At 42.0% G+C, this 27,348-nt stretch overlaps 1 protein-coding gene across 1 annotated transcript; it reads right to left on the bottom strand.

Annotated features, from left to right (window-relative positions):
- Nucleotides 1-1,091: 1,091 nt before the first annotated feature.
- Nucleotides 1,092-25,635, bottom strand: LOC102800148 (myosin-9-like). The gene is made up of 44 exons (XM_087841861.1): nt 25,520-25,635; nt 24,861-25,206; nt 20,951-21,141; nt 20,715-20,855; nt 20,446-20,602; nt 20,243-20,270; nt 18,795-18,888; nt 18,399-18,419; nt 17,003-17,095; nt 15,743-15,806; nt 15,248-15,346; nt 14,778-14,921; nt 14,076-14,171; nt 13,878-13,954; nt 13,602-13,796; nt 12,772-12,945; nt 12,403-12,576; nt 11,547-11,661; nt 11,198-11,388; nt 10,865-10,986; nt 9,993-10,062; nt 9,711-9,871; nt 9,465-9,573; nt 9,039-9,170; nt 8,675-8,881; nt 8,441-8,578; nt 8,184-8,307; nt 7,926-8,097; nt 7,617-7,829; nt 7,246-7,390; nt 6,957-7,163; nt 6,719-6,823; nt 6,306-6,458; nt 5,935-6,183; nt 5,410-5,622; nt 5,097-5,309; nt 4,609-4,770; nt 4,275-4,403; nt 3,918-4,006; nt 3,576-3,699; nt 2,084-2,292; nt 1,895-2,003; nt 1,605-1,777; nt 1,092-1,205 (listed from the first exon to the last, which is right to left on the bottom strand). The coding sequence occupies exons 3-44, from the start codon at nt 21,134-21,136 to the stop codon at nt 1,100-1,102; spliced, it is 5,883 nt and encodes a 1,960-aa protein (XP_087697987.1). The 5' UTR covers nt 21,137-21,141; nt 24,861-25,206; nt 25,520-25,635; the 3' UTR covers nt 1,092-1,099.
- Nucleotides 25,636-27,348: the final 1,713 nt, after the last annotated feature.

The raw sequence follows: 27,348 nt of genomic DNA, 5'->3' as shown, positions 1-27,348 counted from the left end.
GGGTCACCACAGCAACACAGCTCTGCATGTCTGATTTTGTGCTGATGAAGGCCACAACAGTGAAATGTGAGCATTGTTGGCCAAAATAACATCTTCCCTGAAGGTTTGCAACTGCTCCTTTGGGTACTTGGAGTACCCAACATGGAGTTGCGCAACATTTTGCCCAGAAAAAACAAAACCACAACACACACCATAACAAAGAGGGAACAATTTGGAAACCCCAAGATTTCAAGTTTTAAAATCTGCAGATTGTCCCACAGAACCTTTCAGTCATTATAAAGTGGACACATGATTACAGAAAGCAGCCCAAAGGCCGACTCTGAATCAACTACAGCTCATCAAAGTGAATAATCTCACAAGACACAAGATTCAGATGCAATTATTCTCCATTTATTTCATTTAAGGCATTTTATAAAATGTAGAACAGCCTTACAATATTGGCATCGGTGTCTTGCAATTTCTTGGTTAATACAGTGGCAGGTATTTACCTAAAATAGGGCAAGTTCAGCAGGTAGAAACTAATGTGCCAATAGAAACCATTCCAGCTGCAAAGCATAGCACAAAACAGGAGACAGATCCAATACATGATGACCCAATACCAGTAAAGTATAAAGCCAGTGCGTGGGGGCTAACCACCTATATTACTGCATTCTACTTAGAAAGATCTGAACATTTCGATCGTAAGTGTTTGATATCTGGCTGAGGTATTAACAGAGTGAGAGGAAGGGCATACAGTACCAACTTTATACTGACACCAGCACAGTGCGAAGCACAAAAACTCCCAGAGTGTCCAAAACTAGCATGAAGTGACAACGTTTTTTTTCTCCACCCCCATTTAAATCAACACATCGACCTCCATCTCAGATCAAATGGAAACTGGAATGTTTGTTTAAACAGTGATATGTGTTATGACATACACGTTAAGTAGAAAAATATACTAAGAAAGTTTATGTAAAGCTTTCATAGAAAACATTTGCTGAGTTGAGTAAGATTTGGCCAAATAGAAATGCATTACACTTAAAGCAGGATGAGGGGAGGGAGGGGATGCAAGGTTACATTTATATGCATTATTTTTGTGGTCTGAATTTCGTCCTGCTTTTCACTCAGCTGCACGTTCAGATGATTCACTCGGGACTCCGCTATCATCGTCGCTGTCCCCAATACGATTCAGGTTATGTCGCAGAGTGTGAGACACGTCTCCACGCCTTAAGAAAAAGAAAACAAACAAACATTAAAACACAAGTGTAGCACTTTTGGATTTTGGGCATCCTTCACTTTGTGCTTTAGTCCTGGATTGCCTCAAGCTTTAAGAAATCTCATATCCTGGACTTGGTCTGACACTCTGCATATTGCAAGTTTAAAAGTTTCAAGGTTCTTAATAGCAGCCTACAGGATGGTGGACATCAAGTTAGTGCAGCAGCCATGCCTATAATCAATGTAGATTTTGTGCTTTGAATGCACGTGGTCATTATAATGTCTGTACTCTCGGCAACATGGAATATAAAACGAATTTCCTTTTTGGAAACAAGAATTTTCATGTAAAAACAAAACAAACAAAAAAAACCAAACAAAAACCACATGAGTTCCCCGACAAATGCCACTACCTAAGCTTGCTCTTCAGAGAGGACACTTCACGGTTCATCGAGTCTGCTGACTCAGCTGCATCATCCAGCTCCCTCTGCAGCTTCCTGCGGTAGGCATTGGCTCTTGTCAACTCCTCCTCCGATTCCTCTATCTGACGTTTCATCTGACGCATTCGGATATTTGCCTTTTCAGCCTGCGGAGAACAGTCAGTGTGGGAACAAGCACATTAGCAAGGAATCAGGCTTAAATATCAGGATGTCTTAGTCCTCCAATAACTTTGAAATTACAAGTAAAGCGTGATTGGGTTAACCTGATCTTTGTACTGATCCATGTTGCGCCTCTCGTCATCTATCTGTACCAGCACCTCTTTCAGCTTCTTCTCTGTGCGTCTCGTCAGCCTGGAGGCCTGCTGACGCTCCCTGCAGTAAACGAGAGATGTGTTGCAGTAAGAAAGCCAATGCAGTATATAAAACAAATGGTACATTTCATCGCCCCTCACTTTGACTCTACGTCGAGCTGTTCTTCCAACTGGGCAATCTTGGCCTCTAGGCTGGTGATGGTGAACTTGTACTTGGACTTGATGGTTCCTTCAAGCTCCTGCAGCTTCAGTTTCAGCTCCTTGTTCTGGCGATCCAGCTGTGAGCGAGCGCCCTCCAGCTGCTGGGAGTTGCTGCGCTCTGTGCTCATGTCTGAGGTCAGCTGATCGACCTTGTCAGACACACAGGAGAGTTACCGTACTGCTGATAACCACATGCCAAATTCTGTAACCAATCCAGTGCCTTCATAGTTAAAGTTAGATGCAATTCAACAATTCAAACTCAGTTTTTCTAAACACTTTACAGATGAATAAACTTGCACAACAACCAACTTTTCACAACAACTGCAAAATTACCAACCAGGTTAGGCAGGTTTTAAAATGTTGAGGTAAACGCCGGAGTTTCGTGAATGTTGTGGAGTCTTTCATAAACTGTTCATGTTGGGTCTGAGTCTGTGGACATTGTGGAGGACTAAAAATACCTTGGAGTATACATAGACAATAAACTGGACTGGGTTAAAAACACCACTGCAATTTACAGGAAAGGCCAGCATCTTTATTTTTTGGGGCGGCTGAGGTCCTTCAACATCTGTTGGAAATGCTCCGGATCTTTTACGAGTCAGCTGTGGTCAGTGCGATCCTCTATGCTGTTGCATGCTGGGGGAGCAGGTTGAGGGTCACAGATGCCAACAGACTCAATAAAGTGACCCAAAAGGCCAGTAATATTATAGGGATGGAGCTGGACTCCCTCGGGGTGGTGTCTGAGAGGCGGATGTTGTCCAAGATAAGACAATGCTGAATACCTCCCACCCACTCTATGATGCGCTGGCTAATCACAGGAGCACGTTCAGTGAGAGACTGAGATTACAAAAAGCCCCACTGAATGACACAGGACATCATTCCTGCCTGTAGCCATCTCCCTGTAGGACTCCTCCATCTAACACACTGTAAACACCGCAATAGTTACACCCTTTTGGCACACACTCTACAGTAAAAAAAATGACAAAGTTCACAGGTTACAGTCAAATGTCATATATTCTGCCTCTGTAATATTCTTGTCAATATTCTTGATATTTATTTATAATCACCTCTGTAAATTCTTGATGTTTATAATTAAGCGATTTGTATATATTAGTGCTGTTCTTAACATATTGAATTGTTTAAATAGTTTAGTCTGTCACTGTTACCATCTTGGAGCAACTGTAACCCACATAATTTCTTTAGGGATTAATAAAGTATTCTGATTCTGATGATTAATCGTGTAGTGAAAATCTGATATTGTGGCAGACTCATGAAAGGCAACCCCTTTCATTTTTTTTTTTTACCGGTTTTATGTATTCTTAAACCTACTCAACTGAAGTGTTCACTTTACTCCTGTGATAACCAATAGAAACACTTACAATTAAATATTTGCCCTACTTATAAAATAAGATGTTAACAATCAACAGGTTTCTACCTGCTGTGTGCTTCTCCTCAGGCGATCGTTGACCATTTCAGTGTTGAGCTGTTCCTCCTCGAGTTCCCCTTCGAGCTCGGCTATACGAGCCTCCAGCCTTCGCTTCTCATCATTCAGCTGAGAACTGCAAACAAATGAGGAAGAGAGAAGGTGATGCTTAATGGTGTCCCGAGACAAACATGTAGCCTGTGCAGGCAAAAGTAAGACTCAAAGTTGTTCCTGAAATCTGAGTTTCCATATTTAATTTTACCATTCATGATCACACACACACACACACACACACACACACACACACACACACACACACACACACACACACACACGCCAGTATTTCATTCATACATCTTTGTGTTGTTGCCGTTCAGCTCATCCTGGAGCTCATCCCTCTCGGTCTGAGCCTGTCTCTTGAGTTTTTCTGCAGCGGACAGTTCCTGGAGGAAATATTAGGCACAAGTTAAACATACTACAGAGTTACATGTAAACAGTAAGATTGAGAACATTTTCAATGTGTTGCAGAGTAATCATTTGCATTAAATGAAGACACATTCTAGAGTTCTGACTCCAGAAAAGCAGACTGGGATACATAAAGTCATCCCTGAGGAAGCTTTGCAAGAAGCGTCTAGCTCTTAAATATCAGTTATGTTGGCTAATTTTCTCACACAGTTACGTCACTCTGTAATCGCCATTTCATCTCCATACCTCCTGGGAGTGCAGCATAGACGCCTCCAAGGACTTGAGCTTCTTCTCACTCTCTTTGGCTTCGTTGACAGCTTCATCTCTGGACAAACGAAGCTCATCCAGCTCTCTCATTATATCTTTCATTTGGGCCTGGAGTGTGGACATGAAATGTATTTAAGGTGAACCTTTAAATACAGGCTGTCAGCTCATTTTACAAAAAAAAATTAAAAACTATGACAATGGGCGGTAATTGGTTTTATGGCATCTGTAAGTGTATAATAGTCTAATTTTGGAGTAGCAAGTCTCTGTATTACATTCTGTGTTGTGTTTATGGATGCATGCTTGCATATTTTACCTGGAGTTTTTTCAGCTGTTTGAGGGCGTCATCGCGTCCCTTGTTGGCAGCATCGATCTGGGCTTCAAGGTCGGCCAGGTCCGTCTCCAGTTTCTTCTTAGATGAGAGGGCTAGAGCGCGCTGCCTGCGCTCATCTTCCAGCTCAACCTCCATCTCTCGCACCTTCGAGGTTAAAACGGGCAAGAAAGAAATCATGGCTCAGCCAAATATTATATATCTGGAAAGTAATTATTTTGTGGCGTGCTGGGGGAGCTGCTAGAGTTCTCCCATCATGCCTTGGGACATGTGCTGCTGTTTAGATGCAGTACCATAAGTGAGTTCGGTTATGCTGTTTTGACCCTTGAAGCACAGTGTAGCACAAGCAAGTGTTTAATAAGGAGCTCCCCCTACCAGCTTGGGGGTCAGACAGTGAGCTCAATCCCTGTGTGGTGCTTTCTTGTAAAGATCCCTCTGCTTGCCACAATATGTTTGTAAATTCTCTGTGGAACCTGTTTAACAAGCTGCTTCCTCCTCTCTTCTCCCTGCTCGTCTCTGGCCTGCAGGTCTCGCTCAAACTGGGTCTTCATGGCCTGCAGGTTGACCTCCAGACGTAGCTTGGCATCTTCTGTGAGCTGCAGCTCATCCTCGAGCTCCTCCAGCTGGATTTTCATCTCCTCCAGCTGCTGCTCCATGGCACGCTTGGATTTCTCCAGGTCATGAACCTGAAGGTGAGCAGTTTGCATTGATAAACAGATTTTGAGTAAAGTGTTGCTCATGACTAACTTCTGCTGAGACAAGTAGAGGACGCCGGCACCGTCTTACATTCTTGCCGACGTCGTCTTTGGACGAGACCAAGTCTTCCATCTCAGCTTTGAACTGTTTGTTGGTTCGGTCCAACTCGTCCTTCAGGGTTGTCATGGTCTCCAGCTCACGAGCCAGATTCAGTGCTCGTGTCTCCTTCTCTCTGGCTTCAGCCTCAGCCTTGTCGCGTTCCTCAGCGTACCGAGTAGAAATACTTTTTTCCTCTGCCAGCATCTAACAGGAGAAGAACAGCAGAAATAAATTGCTTCATTTGTGAAGCAAAAGATCCTCTTTCTTCAACTCAAGTGGCTGAGAAATCAGGTTACTCTACCACACCCTTAAGATTTTAAAATCGATTATGTGTGAGAGGTACATGACTTTGTCAACGTCTCGGTTCTTTACTTTCTCCGTTACTGTGTTGAGCAAACAATCCTTCATACACAACAACAATCTGACTTTATATGCATATTAAAGAAAGAAATATAACCACTAATCACATCTTACTACAACAGTAGGAAACAGTCTGCTCTTATGGCCCTTTGATACCTGATCAAACTTCTTCTGCTTTTTCTCCAGGTTGGACACGATCTGCCTCAGATGGTCCTGGTCCACCATGAGGTCATCCAGCTCCTGCTGTAAACGGGTTTTTGTCTTGTCCAGTTTGTCATATGCTGCCGTCTTTTCCTCCAGCTGCAGTGTCATGCTCTCAAACTCCCGCTGGATTTTCTTGCGGTTCTCCTCGGCCCCCTCCAGCGACGAGGCCTCGTGTTCCAGCTTCTTCTTCATGTCCGCCAACTGAGGCGGGGAAAAAAAAAGAAACATTTGTAGACGTTCTTGACCTGTGGTAACTGAATCAAGGTTACAGCAGAGGAGAAGATCTCTATTGGCTGCTGTGTTGTATTGCATTGTGGACCGACCTGGGTCTGCAGAGTGGAAACCTGCTTCTCCACGTTCTTCTTGTTTTCCTCCCCCTCCTCCAGCATCTCCCGCAGGCTGTTCTTCTCCTCCTCCAGCTGCCTCAGGCGCGTGGAGAGGGAGAGCTTCTGACGAGTCTCCTCTTGAAGTAGCTCCTGTTCAGTGAAAGAAATAGAACAATATAATCCGAAAAGTACAATAACTTTTATTACTGGTTTGCTCAGGACTTCGACCAGTGATGTCCACCCTAAATTACTTTTATTAAAAATCTTTCTTTATACAAAAAAGTAACATGAAATGATATTTCTGCATTTTCTGTCCTTGAATATAATATGTATAGCTAAGTTTTATAGCATATAAACTAAATAAATAAACCCTTTTCATTAGAAGTAATAACGAATTTTGGCATTTTCACCTGTGCATCCTGCAGCTGAGACTCCACTGAAGAAAGGTCCTTGCTGGATTTGATGTTCTTGCCCTCTGCTGCACTCAAAAGGCTGTTTGCATTGTCCAACTCTGACTAGATATGATGAAAGAAAAAAAAAAGAGAAGTCCATTAAATATCAATTCAGCTACATCCTCCTCCTGTACAAGCAGTTAAATCAACCTTCTACCCCTTAAATAAATCACCCCTTCCAGATGACTAGTCATACCTGCATCTTTGTTATCTTGTCGGCGAGCTCCTTCCGCTGGCGCTCACTTTCTCCAGATTTGACCTGCAGTTCTTGAACCTGGGTTTCGGCCTTCTTGCGACGGTGTTCCGAGTCCCCCTTACCTTGAGTCAGAGTCTTCAGCTCGATCTGCAGCTCATTCAACTCGCTCTCCAGGGCATGCTTTGTTTTCTCCACTGATGCTTTGTTCTGCAGAAGCAACAAACATTTTTATTTATTTTTTTAAAGATGAATGCTGACACCTCCATCTTCTGACCAGTTTTTAAATAACCTTTTTGGCCTGCTCCAGCTGTTCGTTGAGCTCATCGAATGCCTGACTGTGTTTTTGCCTCATATCGACCATCTGCTGCTCATGAGCCTTGGCCTCATCCTCGAGTGTCTTCTTCAGCTGGGCCACCTCACTTTCACGCTTGCTCCTGCATGGACAGAGGAAATAAATGACCAGAAGCACAAAGCTCAAACAGTTAGTTTACATTCAGTAACTGATGAAGGGCTTTCTATCTTAGTCTTGAATCTCCTAACATACAGACTTGTATTGTTCAAGTAAACATAAACAGACTTAAGGTCCAGAACTTCAAAGGAATCGGTCATCTCATTTTCCAATAAATTGTTGGGTCACATCTATGCAAGCCTGACTGTCACCTCAGCTCCTGCTGTGCTGCAGTGGTATCCAAAGTGTCCTCCAGCTCAGTCTTGAGTGCCTCCAGCTCCTCTCCGAGGTCTCGCCGTTGTTTCTCAGACTTGGACCGTGCCTGCCTCTCCATCTCCAGGTCCTCCTGGAGCTCTGAGATCTGGGCCTCAAGCTCTCTTATCTTCTTCTGGGCCGTGTTTTTGGCTGCAGATTCTTCCTCAATCCTGGAGGTTAGGCAGAAAGAGTTAATAAAACAAAGCCAGTCTTCCTTTTGTTAGTTAGGGTAACCCTACCCTAAATGAATTAAGTATTGGACTAACCTAGCAAGTGCAGCCAGGAGTTCCTCCTCTTTTTTGGCCAGCTGAGCTCTGAGTTCAGCAATCTGGGCCTGCAGGTCTGCAATCTGGTCATGGAGCTCAGTCGAGTCTCCCTCAAGTTTACGTCGGTTCTTCTCCAACTCCTGGCGCACCTTCTCCTCTTTTCTCAGACGTTCTGCATTAAGAAAAGAAAAAAAAAGTAGGAAAAACTGCAATCGACTCACAGTGGATTCAAAAACAACCTCAATGATAAACACTTGCCCTCCAAATCTGTGATCATGGCTTCATGTTTATTCTTGAGTTTCTGCAAGCTTTTGGACTTCTCTTCCTCCTCAGCAAGGTTGGTGGTGAACTCGGAAACCCTCTCCTCCAGCAGTTTTTTCTCCTGAGGTAAAAATGCATAAAATATATGAACATTTAAATTGTTGTTATTCTGCTGGAATATTTCAGGGTTAAAGAAATATTTTTTTTTTATTGTGAAATCATCAGTATGGGGATGTTAGCATGATGTACAACACCTTGTTAAGCTTGTTGTTCTGGTCATCCAGCACCATGATGTCCTCCTCCTGTTTCTTCAGCTTGGCATCTATAGTCACTTTCTCCATCTGGAGCTTCTGCCTGGCTGCTTCCTCCTCATCCAGCTGCTGTTCAAGCTCCTGTATGAACCAATAAATACAAATAAATGATATTAATAACCTTTCCAAAAGAACATTTTGATTTCTCTTAAAGCCCGTCGCCAGGACTTTACAGACCGTGATGTTCTGCTGCATCTTTTTTCTCTCATTTTGCATCTGAACGACCCTCTCCTCCTCTTCCTCCAGGCGAGACTCCATTTCGTGGAGGATTTCCTCCAGCTCCTGCTTCTTGATGGTCAGACGGGATCGCACCTCCTCAGCCTCGGCACAGAGGTCCGTCTCAGCCTGAAGCTGCTCCTGAAGAGCCAATTTCTCTGCATTCAGCTACCAGAGGAGAACAAAGGTTAAATCTCCAAGCTTAAGACTTCTCATTGTGACACATGTGTTGTTATGAATTTTTTTTTATGTTCTTGGTTTAAACTTTGCCACATTCACACAAGAGAAAATTTAACTGATCAAAAGGTTAATATGTGATTCTTACCTGTTCCTGCTTGGCCGCATATTCTTTGATCAGCTCCTCAGCCTGCTCTTGTTTCTCCTTCACGTTAATCAGCTCCGCTTCCTTGGCCAGCATCATCTCCTCCTTCTCACACACCTGCAGCAGAGGCTTCACCTGGAGGAGGAAAAAAAAGTGGTGAAATGGCACTCAAGAGAAACTGAAAGCAAAAAGAGTGAACATACTAACACTAAAATAACAAAACCTGATTGGAGACAGTTTGGCAAGTTCAGGTAAACTCTTAAAACTAATTAATTTAATTAATATCATTTGTCACACAGGGAGTGGCCTTGAAACCAATTAATCTGGTCTGCTTACTTAATCACTGCTTACGTTTGTCCCAAGTCATATCTCTAACCCCACCCATGAAAAAAAACAAAAAAACAAAATAAAACAATATTCGTCTGTTACCTTGGTGAAAAGTCTCCACCACTGCCAGTTCCTGAGTTTGAGATAGGCGGCACAGTTTCGCTGGATAACCCTCATGGCTGTCAGCTGCTGCTGTCTCTTGGTGAACGCTCTATAATTAGAATAACAAATAAAGATTACCCTGCAGACCAGATTATGAGAACTGAGTAAGAAATCACAGCATGCTCCAATGTTGCCCATGTGCAAAGGTGCTAGCTGAAATAAAATAAAATAGCTGATGTCTCATACTTGCGGGCCACATATCCTCTGCACCAGGCCTGGAAGCTGATGATCACATCAGTGATCTTTATGTCCCTCTCCTCCTCCAGGTAGGCCAGGACTCCAGCCCTGAAGAACACTTTGCTCTGACCGATGCGGAACAGGTTTGGGTCGAGCTCCAGGGCTTTGATCTGACATGCAGAACAGGGAAGTGTTTCAGTGAAACATAAAACAAGACTTGTGATGAGTCCTCTTCCTCTTATGATAAATTGAAAGCTTCTACAGCTGATCTATTGATTGTGTTGTTCTTACCATGAGCACACAGGCTTGCTTGCCGTCCATAAATCCCTTTGGAATAGCGGTAGGTGTGAGGATTTCATACCTGAGAGAGAAGATCACCCTTAAATCAATCAGCACATAAAAAGGCTGACACTTTCAGGGTTAAAACTAATCTGTAAAATCAAATCCATGTAATGGAACAAATAGGCTGTTTTTTTCCTGTCCTTTCCTGTTTGGAAAGCCCCCCCCAAAAAAAAAAGTACACAACACTTTATGTTGTGTACATGACGTGTTGAGTGTGCAGAACTAAACGGGACATCCTGAACACTTCTGATTAAAATCAAATGTAGATCATTTATTTTCATGTTCGTGACCTACATATGTTGTGAGACTGGTTCAGTTTGTTTATTTCCAAGAAAACTAAGAATAAGGATTTGTATGTAGATTTGCCCAGATGTGTGGTTTGCTCCAGTTTACATTTTTAGTTTTTGCACTGCAAGATAAATTAATATAACCATTTCCTAAACGTGAGATATTTTCCCCAATTACACATTTAAAAACAAAAAAAACAAAAAAAAACAAACAAAAAAAACAAACAAACCCCAAAACAAGTTGTTGCCTCAAGTTAAGGAGAAAATAATTTGGAGTTTATTTAGCATTCAGACTGCTGTTGTTCTACTTAGACACTGAGGTGGTTTAATTAGGATAACATTTACAGCATTTAAAGAAGGAATACAATTTAAAGCCCATCATTCTTGTATGAAATGCCCTCATGGGAGAGTTTATTTAGCAGTGGGCAAAAATGAGCCTAAACCTCTTATATAAATGTATAAAAAATTAATTAAAAAAAGATGACAAAAAAACAACAACAATCTGCTATGTTGTTGTTGTTCTAAAAAACCTACCTCTGTCTGAACTCCTGGAAGACTATGCGGTTGGGGAAGCCCTGTCTGCAGATCCGAATCCCCTCTAAGACTCCGTTACACCTGAGCTGGTCCAGAACCAGGTGAGCTTCCAGTTTCCCAGCCTGGAGGAAGAAACGATTGAAAAGATGGATTCATGTGTTCCATTTATTAATCCTAGAGATGCTGTCAGTTTCACGGTTCAGATAAACAGGCTCAAGTTGGCAGATGCACATGATCAGTTTTAATCATGACACGTGACTGATGCAACAGTCTATCTGCACCTGCAGTGCTGAGAAATTCATCGAGTGTGGCATCAGTTTGTTTATTCAGTACCTTCTTCTCGTGGTTTGGGATGATGCAGCGGACAAAATTGGGGTTGGTGTTTCTAAGGGTGGTCATGAGGTTAGTCAGCTGCTCCTTGTAAAGCTGACCCACGGTGCGGAACATACCCTTTCGAGTTTTGAACGCACCCTGCGCAGAGTCCGACATTCCTGCCACCTTATCCAGGCCGACGATACGATCCACTGTTAAGATGCACAGAGCACAACTGAGTTCAGCTGTGTTGATCATTGTGTGACTTGGCTCTTAATGGTGCTGACACTAGTGAAGCTAAATTTTTATGCCCCACACTCAAAGAACTGGGCCTCTTGGATACACAGATAAAGTCAGTCACATGACCTACCATCTCTCCACAAGTCAGAGGTAAACTTGTCTGTAGACTGGTTGAGCAAAGTGGCCACACACTCATTCAGAGGATCCATGTTCTTCATCAGCCATGCGTTTGCCTTGTAGTCCACCTGCAGGAGACGGATGTAAAACACAGGATGATCAGCAACCTCGACCTTATTTTTAAGTTTGTGCTTCAAATGCCCCATTTTATATAGAAAGAATTATGAACCTGATGCTTTGCTGCAATGAATAAATCATGCACCTGGTAAACGTGTTTTTGTATTCCGTGACCCTGAACTGGATAAGCGGTTCAGAAAATACACTGATGGATGAATGCTGTGTGGGCTGTCATTTTGCTGCCATCTAGTGGCACGTAGAAAGTACATTACTCAAGTTGTGACCTTAATATTTTTCAGTTTTATTTATAAATCCCAAAGTTACAGTTGCCAAAAGGTGCTTCGTGTTGCAACGGAAAAAAGCCAAATAACCAGATGATCTATGAGAAAACACTTGGCGACGGTGGGAAGGAAAAACTCCCTTTCAAAAACATCACAAAGTGACCGTCATCTGACTCAAATACAGCGTTCGAGTATCTGAAAATTACACTCATCATTTAAGAATAGCAATAGTGCAAAGTAGTAAGGAGCCGGAAATACATGGACAAAGTAAACTTATAATACATCACTCCCCAAGTAGTTTGTATACTTGTGAGATAATACAGCAACAGGGATTTCAAGGCTTATTTACAGGTTCAGGAACAGAATTTATAAGATTTCAGTAACTACTACTAAAAATGATGTTGTGTATCATTTATTTATTAAAATAAATACTAATTAAGACTAAAATAAAAAATTTATTTCACATCTGACCTTTCCAGCATAGTGAATGATGCAGAAATCTGCATCATCCTTGAGTTTTTTGGGTTTCTGGAACTTGGGGTGTGAACCCTGCTCCTGAGACACCTTCTCCACAAACGACTTGTCAGTGGCTTTGGGGAACCAGCACTCTTCATCCAGCAGGGCCAGGATACCAGGAGGACCGGCCTGTAACACACGCACACTTCAGAGGAATCCACTTAATCATGAAGTTTGGTTTCCATGCCACAATTATTGCACAACTGTTTGCTGTGAAGAACGTTAGCGCAAGTTTCTGCAGAACACACGTAATTAATCAGAGGTGTCGCTCCAGGTTAAGACAGTTTCTGCCGGAGGAGAAATGACAACTATAAGCTAACATACAGGTTTTTCAATGAGGTCGATGCAGGGCTGCAGGTCGAGGCCGAAGTCGATGAAGCTCCACTCAATGCCCTCCCTCTGGTACTCCTCCTGCTCCAGGATGAACATGGTGTGGTTGAAGAGCTGCTGCAGCTTCTCATTGGTGTAGTTGATGCAGAGCTGCTCAAACGAGTTCAGCTGCAGGAAAAAAAAACAAACAAAAACAAAACAAGGACAGAGTCGTTTCAGTAAATGGAAAATAAGACATTTTTCCCTTGTAGAAATTAACTGATTATTTTTTAAATAATTTACATTTATAATATTTATGCTGAAAAATCATGAGATTACACAGTTTGAATTGCTAAACTTGGTGTAGTATAGAAGTATATACACAAGTTAAATCTTTCGGCTGCTCCCTTTAAGGCTCACCACTGCAGATCCTCTCCTACTCCCAACCCTCTGCATGTCCCTCCCTACATCCATGAAACTTTTGTGTGGTCCTCCTTTTCTCCTACCTGGCAGCTCCATCTTTAACATCCTTTTGTCCAGTATATTCACCATCCCTCATCTCTCTGTGTCCAAACCACTCAGCCTGGGCTCTCCCTCTCTGACGAACCCATTTGTAATCTTGACCGTTCTGCTCACCCCCGATGAAAATCTGAGCATCTTCATCTTGTAAACCTTCCCTTTCACTCTCACTGCTATCCTGTTACAGATGTTGATTGTCCCTTGCTTCGGCTGGTGGATCCCTGGTATTTAAACTCATCTGCTTGTATTATTTTGATTGAACTCTTCCCCCCTCCTCTCTCTGCAGGATGCAAAATCAAACAGACAATATTTAAGTCTAAATGTACCTCAAAGATCTCAAATCCAGCAATATCCAAGATACCAATGAAAGAGGCTCCCTGCCTCTTGGTCTTATCCAAGGCCTTATTGATTCTCATGACCAGCCAGCGGAACATCCTCTCGTAGGAGGCTTTGGCCAGAGCCTCGACTGCAAACTCGGCCTGCTCCTGAGTCTGGGCCTTCTGCACATAGTCCCTACCAACCTGGAGAAAGGAACAGGACACATGTGGATGAAATGTGTTCCTAAAATGACATGACACCTCAACGATCACAGATTTTCAGACCTTGATTCTTGGAGACAAGATGGCTCGTGTGAAGTCGGTCACATTGATGCCGAGTAGGTGGCACACTTTCTGAGCAGCTGGGGGTGAAACACGGGTATCATATTGGAGCATGCAAAGGTTGATGCGTGAATGAAATGGCATGCAGCTGAAGGCACGCATAGAGGACAAGACGATGGTGGTGTGTGTAAATGCGTATACCAGTGTTATCGGGCAAGGAGGCCTGGTCAGAGTTGCGCTCCTTTTTGAAAGTCATGTTCCCCAACTGCAGCACGGCAGACACCACCTTCAACAGGCCTGACCAAGAAACAAGAGTCAGTGTCTGCATGTCTGGTCACCTCGCAAATTAAAAACACCCAAAAGATATTCGGACTTATCTGGCATATCTGATAAGTCTGGACTTAAGGCATAACTAGAACGCAATTTTTAACCGTGCGCTGTAACCTTACACATAACCTGACGTCCACCTCCCGAGACCCAGCCCGCAGCAACTGAATGGTGTAGGAGGTCATGGTGTAAGGTTGTTCAGACTAAAATTAACCTTGAGTTGTATAAGTAGTATGTCTACTCTATACACGACCTGACCCAACTTCCCAAAGCTTTTCTAGCCTTTCCCAAGTTTGTGCAACAGCATCATGGTGATGTCACACCAAATCACATGCATTAAAGTCTTTTCTTGAACTTGTCACCCATCTTATTTAAAGAACATAAAATAGCATTTCATTGGAATTTAAAATAAATTAATGCCTAAAAATGTGAGATTTGAGAAACAAAACAAAAAAAACCCACAACACCACCACGAGGTAAGACGTGTGTGGAAAACCTTAAAAAGCATTATTAAAATCAATTAGTCACAAAATTAACTTGCAGACTAACCGATAGTTAAAACAAAATTATAAGTACCAGTTATTTCCTCATCTGGGATGCTCATGATGTTAAAGGCCTCCATGGTTTCGGCGTACAGGTCTTTGTCCTGCTGCCCGGGAATGGTCACGTGTCCGTTGGACAGGAAACGGTACTTGCTGTAATCCTCCAAACACAACTCCGCTGGATAATAACGAGAAGGAGAGAGAGATTTATTCACCAAGTACTCTTCATTTTATTTCTGTAAAGCTGAAGATTTGGGCCTTGCATTGGCTCAACCGCAAACAGAGCTCTGCAGTTGCAGTGGCTGTAACGACGGAGTGAAGAAAAAGTGAAGCTCCATCATAGCGGCCCAAGTCGGCCATTTCTGATGCATTACTATGAGTTCTTCATAGATCGCAGTGATTAAAAATGTAAAGCACATGCAGCTGGCAGGGCTGGCACAGTTACTTGGCTCTGTGCAGCCTCTCATTACATTCATGCTGTGAGAAAAGAGTTTCAGTGCTCACAGCGCAGCTTCTCCCCGGCTCCCGTCAGCATGTAGTAGAAGATGTGGAAGCTCCTCTCGTCTTTAGCTTGTCTCACAGCTCGAGACTTCTCCAAAAGATCTGACAATTCAATCAAGGACAAAACATCAAAAGGAAGAGCAGCAGCACAGTGTCATCTATAAGAAAAACCAGTTCATGGTAAAGTGATTAATTTGATCTGTTTGACACCTTTGAAGCCCTCAGATTTTATTCATCACTTTATCTGAACTTCAGTCCTTTTCTTACAGGAAGGCCAAATGTCCAGACTACTTTTAATGATGCATAAATCAAAACTTAACAGGTGCAAGGTTTGGCAAAGAGCAGAGACGCCTCCAGAATTTTTACATTTGTGAGGGTGGCCAGTGCCCCTCTTGGCTCACCGTCAATGGCGCCCCTGGGAAAGAGGTGTAAGAGTTCAAGAGATCATTAGCTCTTTTTTCTGATTAGGCCAGAAGAAATCAAGTTTCAAAAGGATACAAGTTTCAATGTTGGCTCCAACGATGTAACCATTGACATCAAAGTTGATCCTGATGAATTTTCCCTGAAAAAGATTTAATTTAAATTATTTTTTTAATCCACCACAAAGAGATATTAAGTCAATTTTCACCAAACTCTTATAGACTTTGTCTGAAAATAATCAACACATTTGGACCAAACAGCAGGAACTTCTACTCAGGCAGCATTTTCACCAGTGTGAGATCCAAGGTGGACCATTTCCTGGTAGTTGTATAAACATGTAGATAACCTTTTGTAGCTCAGATTCTTTCAAATTTGATATTTCTATTGTAAGTACTATTTAAGAAATACAACTACAAAAAACAAAGAAAACTACACTTTTTTTTTTAATTATTTGTTTTGGTTATGTATGTTTATTTGGGGATTTGGTGTTTTGGAGGGAATAATTTTATCGGACAGAAATAAGTGTCTTTACTGCACATGTGACAATAAAATGTAAAAAACAAAAACAAAACCTGATGTGCACCACATTTAATAAAAAAAACCCCCCCAAAAAAAAACAATGAAACAAAAAACAAAACGTGACTCTTGAATGTCAATGTTATTCTTCCAAAATGTGTCCTGAGTTTATGACTGAAAAGGTTTAAAAACCCTGGTTGTTTCTACTGGATTTCCCGGTTCTCGGTCATCCGGGTTGCAGTAGTTCAAGTGCTTGAAAGGAACGACATGTTCACACGTTACACTGTTTCAAAGGAGTGAATGAGGCCATCTACGTCCACTGTGAATGAGCATCACTGAACAGCAGCTCTCAGATCTACGACGGAGTCTTGAAATCTCTTCCCCACTCACACCTTGGCTCATATGACCCTTAATGACTCGCATGATTACAGGGTGGGTGGGTCGGCAACTCTCAGGACTTGGTATCTAACTTGCATTAAATATCTGTGACTCTCCATCAGTTTTTAAAAACTGAAAAGACCTCCTGGATCAGAGGAGAAACATCTTCAAGAACTACAGAGAGAAGTCCGGATGCCTTCATTTCAAGCACTTAGACTTCACAATTACCGTTTGCATAATTTAAAAAAAAAAAAAAAAAAAAAAAAAAAGACTCAAAGTCTGCAGGTGTATAAGCAGACAGGTGGGGCTTTTGCATTCATCCTAAGTTCAAGTGTTGTTGCTTCATACATGCTAGGCAGAAAAAGTTGGTAGCTTCTGCTGTTTTAACCCTTTTCAAAGCTTGTTTTGAAAATTTAAAGAAAATGGAAAAAGAGCAGCTCTTACAAATCTTGAGGAGTTGTCATTCTTTACAGTCTTTGCGTTGCCAAAGGCCTCCAGGATCGGGTTTGCTTGCAGCAGCTGCTTCTCCAGTTCCCCCTGACAGAGAGAAGTCAGAGCCACAACAGAGTTGGATTCAGTGGTTTAATGTGACACTCAGATGGACGCTGGTTAAGCAAGTGCAAGTTTAGACCACTTTTCCCTGCAGCTCTGTGACTAGCGAGCGGAAAAACAAATGTGTGCAGCGACTTATTTACTTTATCAAAAACAATTGTGTCAAATTAAAACAACAGCCTCAGGAAAAGTCATTATTACACACACTCCTGCACATTCCCACTGCACAGCAAGCCCGCTCAAGCACAAAATTCCTGTAAGATTTTCTGTCCATGCATGCACAAACAAGGGATCACAAGCAGCACACATGCAGGTTAGTCAAAAACCCCAAAAGGAAATGCAGGTAGAATCCAACAATCTGTATACAGTCACACAACAATGACAAAAATCGCAGCGACTGAGAAAACAGAGAGCGAGTTTTAAAAAAAAAAAAAAAAACAAAACAAAAAAAAAAAAACTGCTGGTGGGTGGAGTGGGAAATGTTTCACAGACAAACACTATTGTGCAGTTCAGCCTCAGATAAAATTACTGCTCAGCTGCTCTGTTGTCTCGTTTCCCTTCATTTCCTCAAAACACAGATTCTTTAATGTGAATGAAATTTTTATTTTTGCAGTGTAGCCGTCTTTATTATTAGGCAAAAACTGAACCCAAATAACGAGAATCAGTGAGAAAGTGCAGCACTGGAAGGAGCGGGGGAAAAAAAAAAAAAAAAAAAAAAGTTATTGGCCTTAGGCTTTTTAAATTTGCTTTAAGTTTTTGGAACAAATTGCTGAGTTGTTGATCATAAACATCTGGTTAATTAAAAATGTAATCAATAAAACTCAAATTTGTAAAATAATATTCAGTTGAAACCATAAGAGTGGCCTCGATTGGAAGTTACTAATCTTAATCTTATCATTTTACACCCTGTACACAGCCAACTGTGTGCGCTGTTATATAATAAATACAAAATATGGAAAGTGCTGTTTTTAATGGGAAGTTTTGTGCATTCCTGCTTGGTTAAATTGTGTTGTTATACAGCTGAAACTAAGATGAAATAACATGTTTTGTGGGTTTGCAGTTTCCACATGCGTTAAGTCTTTTTCCAAAGCTAACTGCTTGATCTTAATGAAAATACAAGTGGTCTTTCCTCAGCCAGAAAGCACATTTCCCCAAGCTGCTCCTTTGAAGCCATTATAATGGTTAGTTTTATGTAATCTTGAATGCATTTTCTTCAATGTGAAGAAAAAAAAAATTGGTTAGTAGAGAAAACTTAAGTGGACATTTATGAGGTCATAAATGAACTCACATGTGACAACACAGCAGAGCCCTAGAGAAAAAGTAGAAAAAAAAAGTTGAACATATTTGATGCCATCTTCAGTGCAAGTATTACATGACTGCAGAGGAAACCTGCTGTCACCTGGTGACTCAAGAAATGATTAATAAAGCAGCTCATGTCCGGTCCTGCTGAATAACCTACATTTAACATGAGTAGTACATGAACACACACGTGCACAAACCCATCTGCGTTCTGCTTCAGCTGGAACCGCCGCAGAGGTGAGGCGGGCACGTGGAGGCCTGAAATAGGAATGCGGTCGCACACAGCTTCCTTGAGTAAATCTACTGATACTTGATGTCAGAAGAGGGGAGGGAGGACCAGGTAATTCAACGTTTGTGCAAAAGGAAGCGAAGATGATTTACTAACCTGGTCTTTTTTGGACTTGAAGGATGAGGCGACATGAGCAAGATACTGAATGACTTTCTTGGTGTTTTCCGTTTTTCCTGCTCCTGACTCCCCACTGCAGCAGAGAGATTTACACACATCCATTATGATTCATTTACAATTGATAACTGAAGTAAAAGCAACAACAAGACAGAAAAATATCAATTTGCAGAAATTTAAGTAAATACTGATGCAGTTTGAGGTTAAAGTGATATATGATGCAATTCTATGGATTTATATCAGCATAACCTTAAGGCATAAGACATTTAATAAAAACTAAGCCAAAATGCAGAAGCAGTGTGTGAAAAACTAAAGTACACCTTTGCTGCTTCTACAGGAATTAAGATTGTAAGTAGCAGCCAGGTGCCGCTATTTAAATGCACTTTATTGACTGATCCTCAGCGAGTGTTGAGCGCCTCTGTAAAAGCAGAAGTTTCGCCAGTTTGCAGGTCTGACGCATTCAGATGCGAGTCATTGTGATGACGACGAGGAAAGACATCAGCAGCGATTTTAGAGAATCAGATGCTGCTGCCTGTCAGCGTGGGGTTATACGGTCATTTCCAAACAAAGCACTCAAAACTGACAATCTTCCCAGGAGAGCCACTCCAAAGTCAGACCATGCACCACTTGAAATATTAAAGTTCACAACAGTATAGTTAGAAAAAGATTGAACAAATACGGCTGTTTGGAAGATCTGCCAGGAGAAAATAACATCTGTTGCAAAGTTATATCTGAACATAGCAGTGTTCTTTGGACAGACGAGACAAGAGTGGAGAAAGTCTTGTCAGCATCACATTGATGAAGACTCAAATATGACATACCACTACACACCTCATACAGATACCAAACCCGGTGTGGTGGTGTTTGCTTCAGACTTTAAGACAGCTGTGAATAAACTAATGCCCACAAACCCCAGTGAATGTGGGGTGGACTTTTCCACGCTCTGCTTCTGCGTGTTGGCTGTAACGTGTCATGTGCTTTGTTTTATTTCATGAAGTCTTGACAGGTGCACCATCGCCACCTTCAACTGAGGTAATGACAGTGTTTTTATGGCCTTTGGGAGTCTAGAACAATCAAATAATTTAGTCAAGTGTCTAATGGAAGACCTCCTTAAGCTTTACTACAGTGTTAGCATGAAGGAGGACACACTTCTAAAAACTGAGACATCAAATTTTTTTAATTAAAAAAAACAAAAAAAACAAAAAAAAACAAACAAAAAAGCTTAAAGTTTTGCTCTGAAAATGAAACTTCTAGACTAAATATTAGGCACTGTATATGACGCATGATGATGTTCAACTTTCCACTACAAGGAAGAAAAAAAAAAAAAAAAAAAGGTAGCCCAAACAAAAGGGGGGGATGATGCAATGATTGCAATTTGTATTTTGCAAAAACAAAACAAAAAAAATGAACAAAAAAAGAAAAAGACTTGCGTGCAGAGGATGGACTGATCTTCACGATCTGTAAAAGAGAAAGATGAGACTCCAGATCAGAAACTAAGGTGAAGTGTGTGACATTTTAAACATTATTTTTTTTCTTAAGCGTGCCAGTAAATTTCTAATTACATCCTTGTACGGTACATCATTGACCTGATGGGGTATGGACGTGTTTAAAACTAATTTTACAGCTGCCTTACCCTGCATCATGCTCCTGTAGGCCGTGTCTGTGATGGCGTAGATGTGAGGGGGCATCTCGTGCCTCTTCTTGCCCTTGTACATGTTCACGATATCCTCGCTGTAGATGGGCAGGTGTTTGTACGGGTTGATCACAACGCAGAAAAGGCCGGAGTACGTCTGCGCGAGAAACAACACGAGACCAATCAGTCGACGAGGAGCAGCAGCAACATCGATTTCAGGAAGATCGGTGACATTAAAATGCAACAAAAACAGATCCCTGCCCACTCACATAGATGAGTCCGGAGTAGTATCTCTCCTTGAGGTTGTGCAGCACAGAGGCCTCGTTCAGGCAGGTGAGCTCCGCCATGTCCTCCACCTTGTTGAATTTGGGTGGGTTCATCTTCTGAATATCATCCTTGTTGAATTTCACCTGAGATTAACAGAAGCAGAGTCAGGCTTGCTGAACAAGGCTGGGACAGTAAAAAGTACACACTGCAACGCAGGCTTGTTATTCTTCAGTTTCACCTTCTTGCCAGAGTCCGTCAGCTCCACCACGCACTCGTCTCCCTTCTCCTCTTTGATGGAGCCGGCCTCAAAACCCATCTTCTCACTGGGGACCCACACCAGCTTCTTGGTGGCCCAGTCGGCCTGAGCCAGAGGGTCGGTCACCGCACCGCGGTCCCCATACAGGAACTTGTCTGCATCCGTCATGGTAGCTTTTAAAAAACAAAAACAGAACAAGAGCGTTTTAACAAATATCAAAACACTGTGACAGTCTGATCTTTCACATCTTACAGACAAGAGCACTGAAATTATTGGGGCAAAAAATAAATTTAAAAAAATAACTTTCTGTGAGAATTAAAAATACCTCCTTACAGGGGGGTACGCACATTACAGCAGCCGTTTCTGTGAGATTAAGGGCTAGAGATATGATGCGCTAGATTATTTTGACAGAATTTCTTGCAGGTACAGCGAACAAACTCTTGAGTCTCGAATCACAAGCTCCCAGAGACGCTGCAGAGTTTACCAACCTCAAAACCACAGTCGAGGCAAAAATACAATTTAAAACACAGATGACTCATGAGTCCAAGTCATCTACACAGGCTGTACAAAAAAACCCCATTTATTGTTGCGCAAGATTTAAGACCATCCAAGTGACGATGCACGTTTGATTCATTGAAAGATTTCTACATAAAGGCAGGCTTACGACACTGAACGCAGTGTGTTCACAGTGGCAGCTTTGTTGCACGTCATCCTTCCTGTTGTCTCTTTTGTGTTGTAAATGAATTAAAGACACAAATGAAATAACTCTGAGTAAATAAAAATATTCAGATTCATGATTCAGATGAGACCACCAATACTGAGGACTGTGCTACCTCATCTTATGTGTGCGTTTGTGTTCTTTTTGAAGATGATGAGAACTGAACTGCACCACAGGTTTGGACATCTGCTCTGCAGCTGTTCCCCGCAGTGTCATTATGACCATGTAGCCTCTTTTCCTGCAACCACCTTTAACTTTAAACCAGAGCTGGGACAGCTGATCAACCCAGATACTAATGTCAGGATCACATTATTGACCTGAGGCTCATTGCAGTCAGACAAAATGATTAATCTCTTTTCAGCTGCGCTCTGCTGTACAACTGCTTTTATTTTTCTACCTGTCCATCTTTTGTTCCCCATCAGGCCCGCATTCCTTCCTCACCAACTCATTACACAGAATTCCACAAATTCCCGACTCCTGCTCATCATCCGTGACCCTCTGTTCCAGCACAGGTGATAAATGTGCAGCTATGCTGCTCTGTGTAGAGCCTATATGTAAAAAGCCTTACGGAGGTCTGTGGAGGGACGCTTTTGCACTCAGAGTGGTAGAAAGGAATGTCGGAGCAAGTCTGGACAGGTGGAGAAATGCGATTATTCCCCAGCCACACCCTGGAGAAGTACTCGGGGCTGCAGAAAGAAAAAGAAATGCCTTGAAAGACATTAAAAACCTAAATAAATAATCAACTGGATGTGACCTTGCCAAGAAAATTTGCACATGGTGAATGCAAATTAAAGTTATTGACATCCAGTTTTTTCCCCCCATTAAAAGAGTTTGTTCAGATGAACACTGATTTATAATCTTTTACTTACAGCTTAGAGCTTTGAGTCGTGCCCACTAAACAACCGTTTCATTTTCTGTCAAGAAAAAGGCCCGTCTGTCACTGAAGCGTGCAACAACTCCACTTCGTTTGTTGCACAAAAATAAGAGCGACAAACCAGCACTGATAAAAGGAGACGATAAGTTTCTCATAGATCAAACTATTTGGAACTGGTTCTCACCCCTGATGTTCAAAGCCTTTAGATGACTTAAGCTAGTGGAACATTTCCCCTTCCTGAAGTCATATTAGAAAAATCAAACATTAGAAAACCAATGTTTCAGCTGCATAACGCAGGGCGGAAACTACTGAACTCTAAGCAAAGAGGTCGGGAAAGAACTCAAAACATCACACTCAGTGTAGATACTGTAGGTAGAAGATAAAGTTTTCCACACATCAACACCATCCTTCACCGATTAAGGATATAAATGCAGGTCGGTTCTATCGAATGATCCTGAAATGATAAGTTGGGCTGTAAGATTGTTCATCATGAGCGCAGCCTGCACACCCTCGATGCTGAGACTCATTCAGGGGAGCCGACGTCTCTTGGATCAGAGGGCGGATGATGGAAAAAAAACAGAGCGGTGTGTGTGTGTTTGTTTCTGTGCAGAGATAAAGGCACAGATAGAGTGTGCGAGTGCGCTTAGAGTGAGGGATAAAAGGGATCAGTGGAGAAGGTGTCATCTGTGTCTCTCCTAAGTTCATTATGTGCTCAAAGTCTTGAAGATAAGTGGGGGAGGAAGAGGAACACACTGACATTTCCTCTGCTTTAATTCAGGACTGAAATCCTGCAGAGCGTCGTGTGCGTGAAGCTAAGCTATGACGGCTAAAGTCTTTTACTCTAAACTTTTTAGATTCACATGCATGTGGCTTTTTTGATGAAGCCATCAACAGGCCAACTTCCTCAGGAAGTTGCACACAGTGCCTTTGCACATTTTGACACGGTGGAACAAAATAAGCTACTTCAGTATTCTCTGTTCCTTTTATAATTAAAATCCAAACATTAGCTATCGAAAGCCGTGTCCTGGTGAACCTCCGCTGAGGTCGGGATGAAGCTTGATCACATCTGGAAACAGCTCCACCCTCAAACACAGCACACGCTCTCCTATTGTCTGAAAGGGCCCGTTTAATCCACCTCTCTTGTGTTCTTCATCACGTTTTCAGCATCTCCTCCACTCGCCTGCTCTCTTTTGTTCTTGGCCGCAAGTCAATCCCGGCTTTATCCGGGCTTCTGTGGCTCTTACCTAACACAGAACATGAGTCCTGTCGTCTGCAGCCTGGCTTGTGATACGAGGCCGGTGGGGTGACAGACTGAGGAGGAGATGTTGTTGAGAATTGTTTAAAATGTGACTGCAGTCACAAGATGTTTGATATGCGAGACGATCGTGGCTGGAAGATGTAGATGGACGAGTGAAAAACACGTTAAAACAGAAAAGTCAACTTTAAGCCGAAGATGTTTTGCATTTCACTTTGTGTAACAGGCAGAGAGCTGACTGACACTGAGGGTGACATGGCGTTTTTTTCTGCAGGACCTTGGCTGATTTTGTGGTCACAGTGAAATTTAATTACAAAAGAGGAAGAATTGATTATGATCAGCAACCGGTTTTTGCAAGATATGCCCTTCATACAATTAAAAAAAAAGTAAAAAAGGGATCTTTTAAAATAAATAAATAATTCATGTATGTGCTGCTGCACTGCTCTTTGTCCTCTTTGGTGTCTGCTGACAGACATAGCAGCTGGGTGTGTGCAGTTTGTTACATGAAGGAAGTCAAACAACTCATCTTGTGCAACAATGACAAAAACTGCATTAAACTCGGTAAATAAGGCAAACATGAGCTCTCGGTACCTCAAATTTCAAATTCAAACCTTCAAATTTTGTTTGTGCCATATTGTCGTCATCATCACTTCATGCAGCCTTCCACTCAGTTCATACAGGCCACCAAAATAAACTTTTAAACTACACAAAGTTTATTCAGCTCTTTGAGGCTAAAGTTCTGAATTATTGTGAAGGTTTAAAGCCCGTCGAAGTAAAGCTCTCTGATTGTTGGTTTCACAGGTGTGAGAACACAAAAACATGCAAGCTCGCGTCTAAGCCAACAAATACAAAAAAGTCACTTTAAATTGTTGTAGAAATAATTCAGCAGTCAATGAGACGATAATGGAGCACGCGCGTCACCTGACGAGAGAACCTGCCCAGGTGTGAGCCATTACATATCTTATCTCTTAATTTCTTACTTTGAAGTCTTCGCTACAGCTAAAGCATTTCTATCTCTCTACCTGCAGGAAACGAGGGGACACACCTGATTTTCAGCTACAGGCACTGCAGGTGTGATGAGTCGCCTTCCTGCGTTCGTGTTTGCAGCAGTCCTCCTCCACCACCTCCTTCTCGACACCTTCACAAAACAAGCAGCTGCTCAGGAGGGGCCACAAAAACACCACCTCTCCGCTCCTCTTCGTCGCGTCTTCGGCCGGCTGTCCGCTCCGTCAAACGCTCCTGCTGCTCAGGCGTGGATCAGCTAGGGTGCGTCGACTCCACCTGGGATCGGCCCGGTTTTATTTTTCGCAGGTAAGCCAACGGCCCCGCCCCCTGCTCGCGCGGTGAAGTGTTCAAGTGCTCCACGTAAAAACGCGGACTTGCGAGTCGCTCTGAATCAAAAAGGAAGAGATTTGTTATTTTACAACCCGGATGAAATTTTTTTATAAAACAAACAAAAAGTGCATAGATCAGAGTTTACTATGCTGATTTTGATGAGGCGAATGTTGATAATGAAACAGAAAATGGAAAATACAGTTTGACAGACCATACTCACTAACATCCTCCACTTATTATGAAAAGCTATGTCTAATGAAAAAAATGACTAATTTAAAATTATGACTCACTTAAGTTCCTTATCAGTGTTTTTCCTGACATGATATGATTGTCTATCAATAATGAATGCACAGCTTAAACATATACTACCTGTTGCCTTCCACAGCAGTACTGGAAAAACAACCAAAGGCTTTCAGGGACTAACCCTCATTGAACATGTGCAAGTGCACAAATGTTTAAAAAGGATCAACAACTGTAAGTTAGACTCTGAGGAGGAATGTCGAAATGTTCACTGGTGCAAGATCACTGCTCCCTATAGAGCGAGGGGGGAGAGATGCAGAGTCTGGGTCTGTACCTGCAACAGGACCAGAGGTGTGGCACCTCTCATGTGTCATTAATGACTGCAGCATGTAAACTAACATGTAAGTTTGGTGCACAAAGTGTGTTCCTGTTTTTATCATTTAATTTTTTAAGAGGAAGCTGATTGGCCCCACTATCACTGCAGACGTGTCAGCCACAGTGGGCCTTTGCACCGTGTTTCTGACAGGGTGTTTTTTTTATCTGTAACAACAAATTACATTCTAAGGAAAAATGAAGTAATAGAAACAAGAGCTATTTTCACAAACATCCGAGCACATCCCAAACAAGGCCAAACGTTTACCTGTACCTTGTCTCCCGTCCACCAATGAGGTTCTGGTTTAATTTCCTACCTTATAAGGTCAGAGATTTCCAGAAAGAGAGAAGGCGCAGCGCTCAGGGGCGGAAGGAGGCGGGGTGTATTGTTGCGAGGTCTCGCTGTGGTGTAACTTTCGTTTCGAGCCCTGTCTTTACCCCCAAGCCCCAGTCCAGCTGCTGTTAAAGACCTGACACACATCAAAGATGAGCAAAAATGTAGGAGCAGCAGGTCGCAGCATGAACGAAACAGACAGGCTGTGTGTAATCATATCTTTGTGGGGACCAAAAGTTGGAAGTTTACTTTACTTGTGGGGACAAGTTAAAGGCATTTTTGAGACTCAAAATGTGGTTTTAGGGAAATGGTTAAATTGGGTTATCGTTAAATTTAGGGTTATTGTTAGGGAAACCATTATGTCAATTAGATGTTCCCACAAGATATGAATACCTGACTGGTGTGTGTGTGTGTGTGTGTGTGTCTTTAACTGGTTTAACCTGTAGGCAATAAAATTAAGCATACACACTTAAAGTTAGGATTACTGTGAATAGATTTGTCCCACCTGGTGGATGAAAGTAATCCTTAAATGTTTTACACATAACCCTTCACTGTAAATGCCTTCATTAAAATACTTCTGAAAAAAACCTCTTTAAGATCCCCACATCTAAGTAAACTACATCTGACTCAGCACACAACATATTACAGAGAACTGTGAAATTCATTATTAACACTTTATTTTTCTGTTTCTTGTTTTTAGACTTTTAGACTTTGATCTGGTAACAAATCTGAAATCTTTGTGAACAAGAAACAATGTCAATAAATTCATTTTTACTGTGAAAAAGTCCCGAGCCATCCTTCATATCTTCATATTTTGCTTCCAAACAGACACATTTTCTTGTAATCTTCTGCAGGTTCTCCTGGCTTTCTGAAGATCATCTAACTTTTTCTTTAGACATTGCTTCCTTTTTCACTTGTTTTTAGTCCAGTCATTTATTAGGACCCCTTAACACTGATCTGTGAATCCTTCAAGCATAAAATATCACCTAACCCAAGGGATGAACCAGTGCTGTATCTGCACATAACAGAAAACGAAACAAAAAATTTAAATTGTGTCTTTAGGCTCTTTGTTGCTATAGCACCCTGCTGCAAAAACACACAGTTCGTTCAAATTTCTTTGGCTGAATTTACAGAAAATGTTAACAGAGTCTGACAAAATGATGAAATAGTATTTTTGGACAACTAGGTCAATCCCAAACAGCTGTTAACCCAAAATTTGGCATATCTTGGCACAGTCTAAAGTGTGTCCTTA

The sequence above is a fragment of the Neolamprologus brichardi genome, chromosome 6 (genome assembly GCF_056152115.1).
Source record: "Neolamprologus brichardi isolate AB-2024 chromosome 6, ASM5615211v1, whole genome shotgun sequence".
NCBI lineage: Eukaryota > Metazoa > Chordata > Actinopteri > Cichliformes > Cichlidae > Neolamprologus > Neolamprologus brichardi.
This window is presented reverse-complemented; position numbering and strand designations above follow the sequence as displayed.

What these genes read in the sequence shown, in the direction of transcription:
- LOC102800148 (XM_087841861.1), bottom strand. Translation starts at nt 21,136, where the DNA reads ATGACGGATGCAGACAAGTTCCTGTATGGGGACCGCGGTGCGGTGACC. An exon ending in CTGGATTTGAGATCTTTGAG is followed by an intron (nt 12,946 to 13,601) that starts GTACATTTAGAC and finishes TTTTTCCTGCAG; the next exon opens with CTGAACTCGTTTGAGCAGCT. An exon ending in TGAGGAGAAGCACACAGCAG is followed by an intron (nt 2,293 to 3,575) that starts GTAGAAACCTGT and finishes GTGTCTGACAAG; the next exon opens with GTCGATCAGCTGACCTCAGA.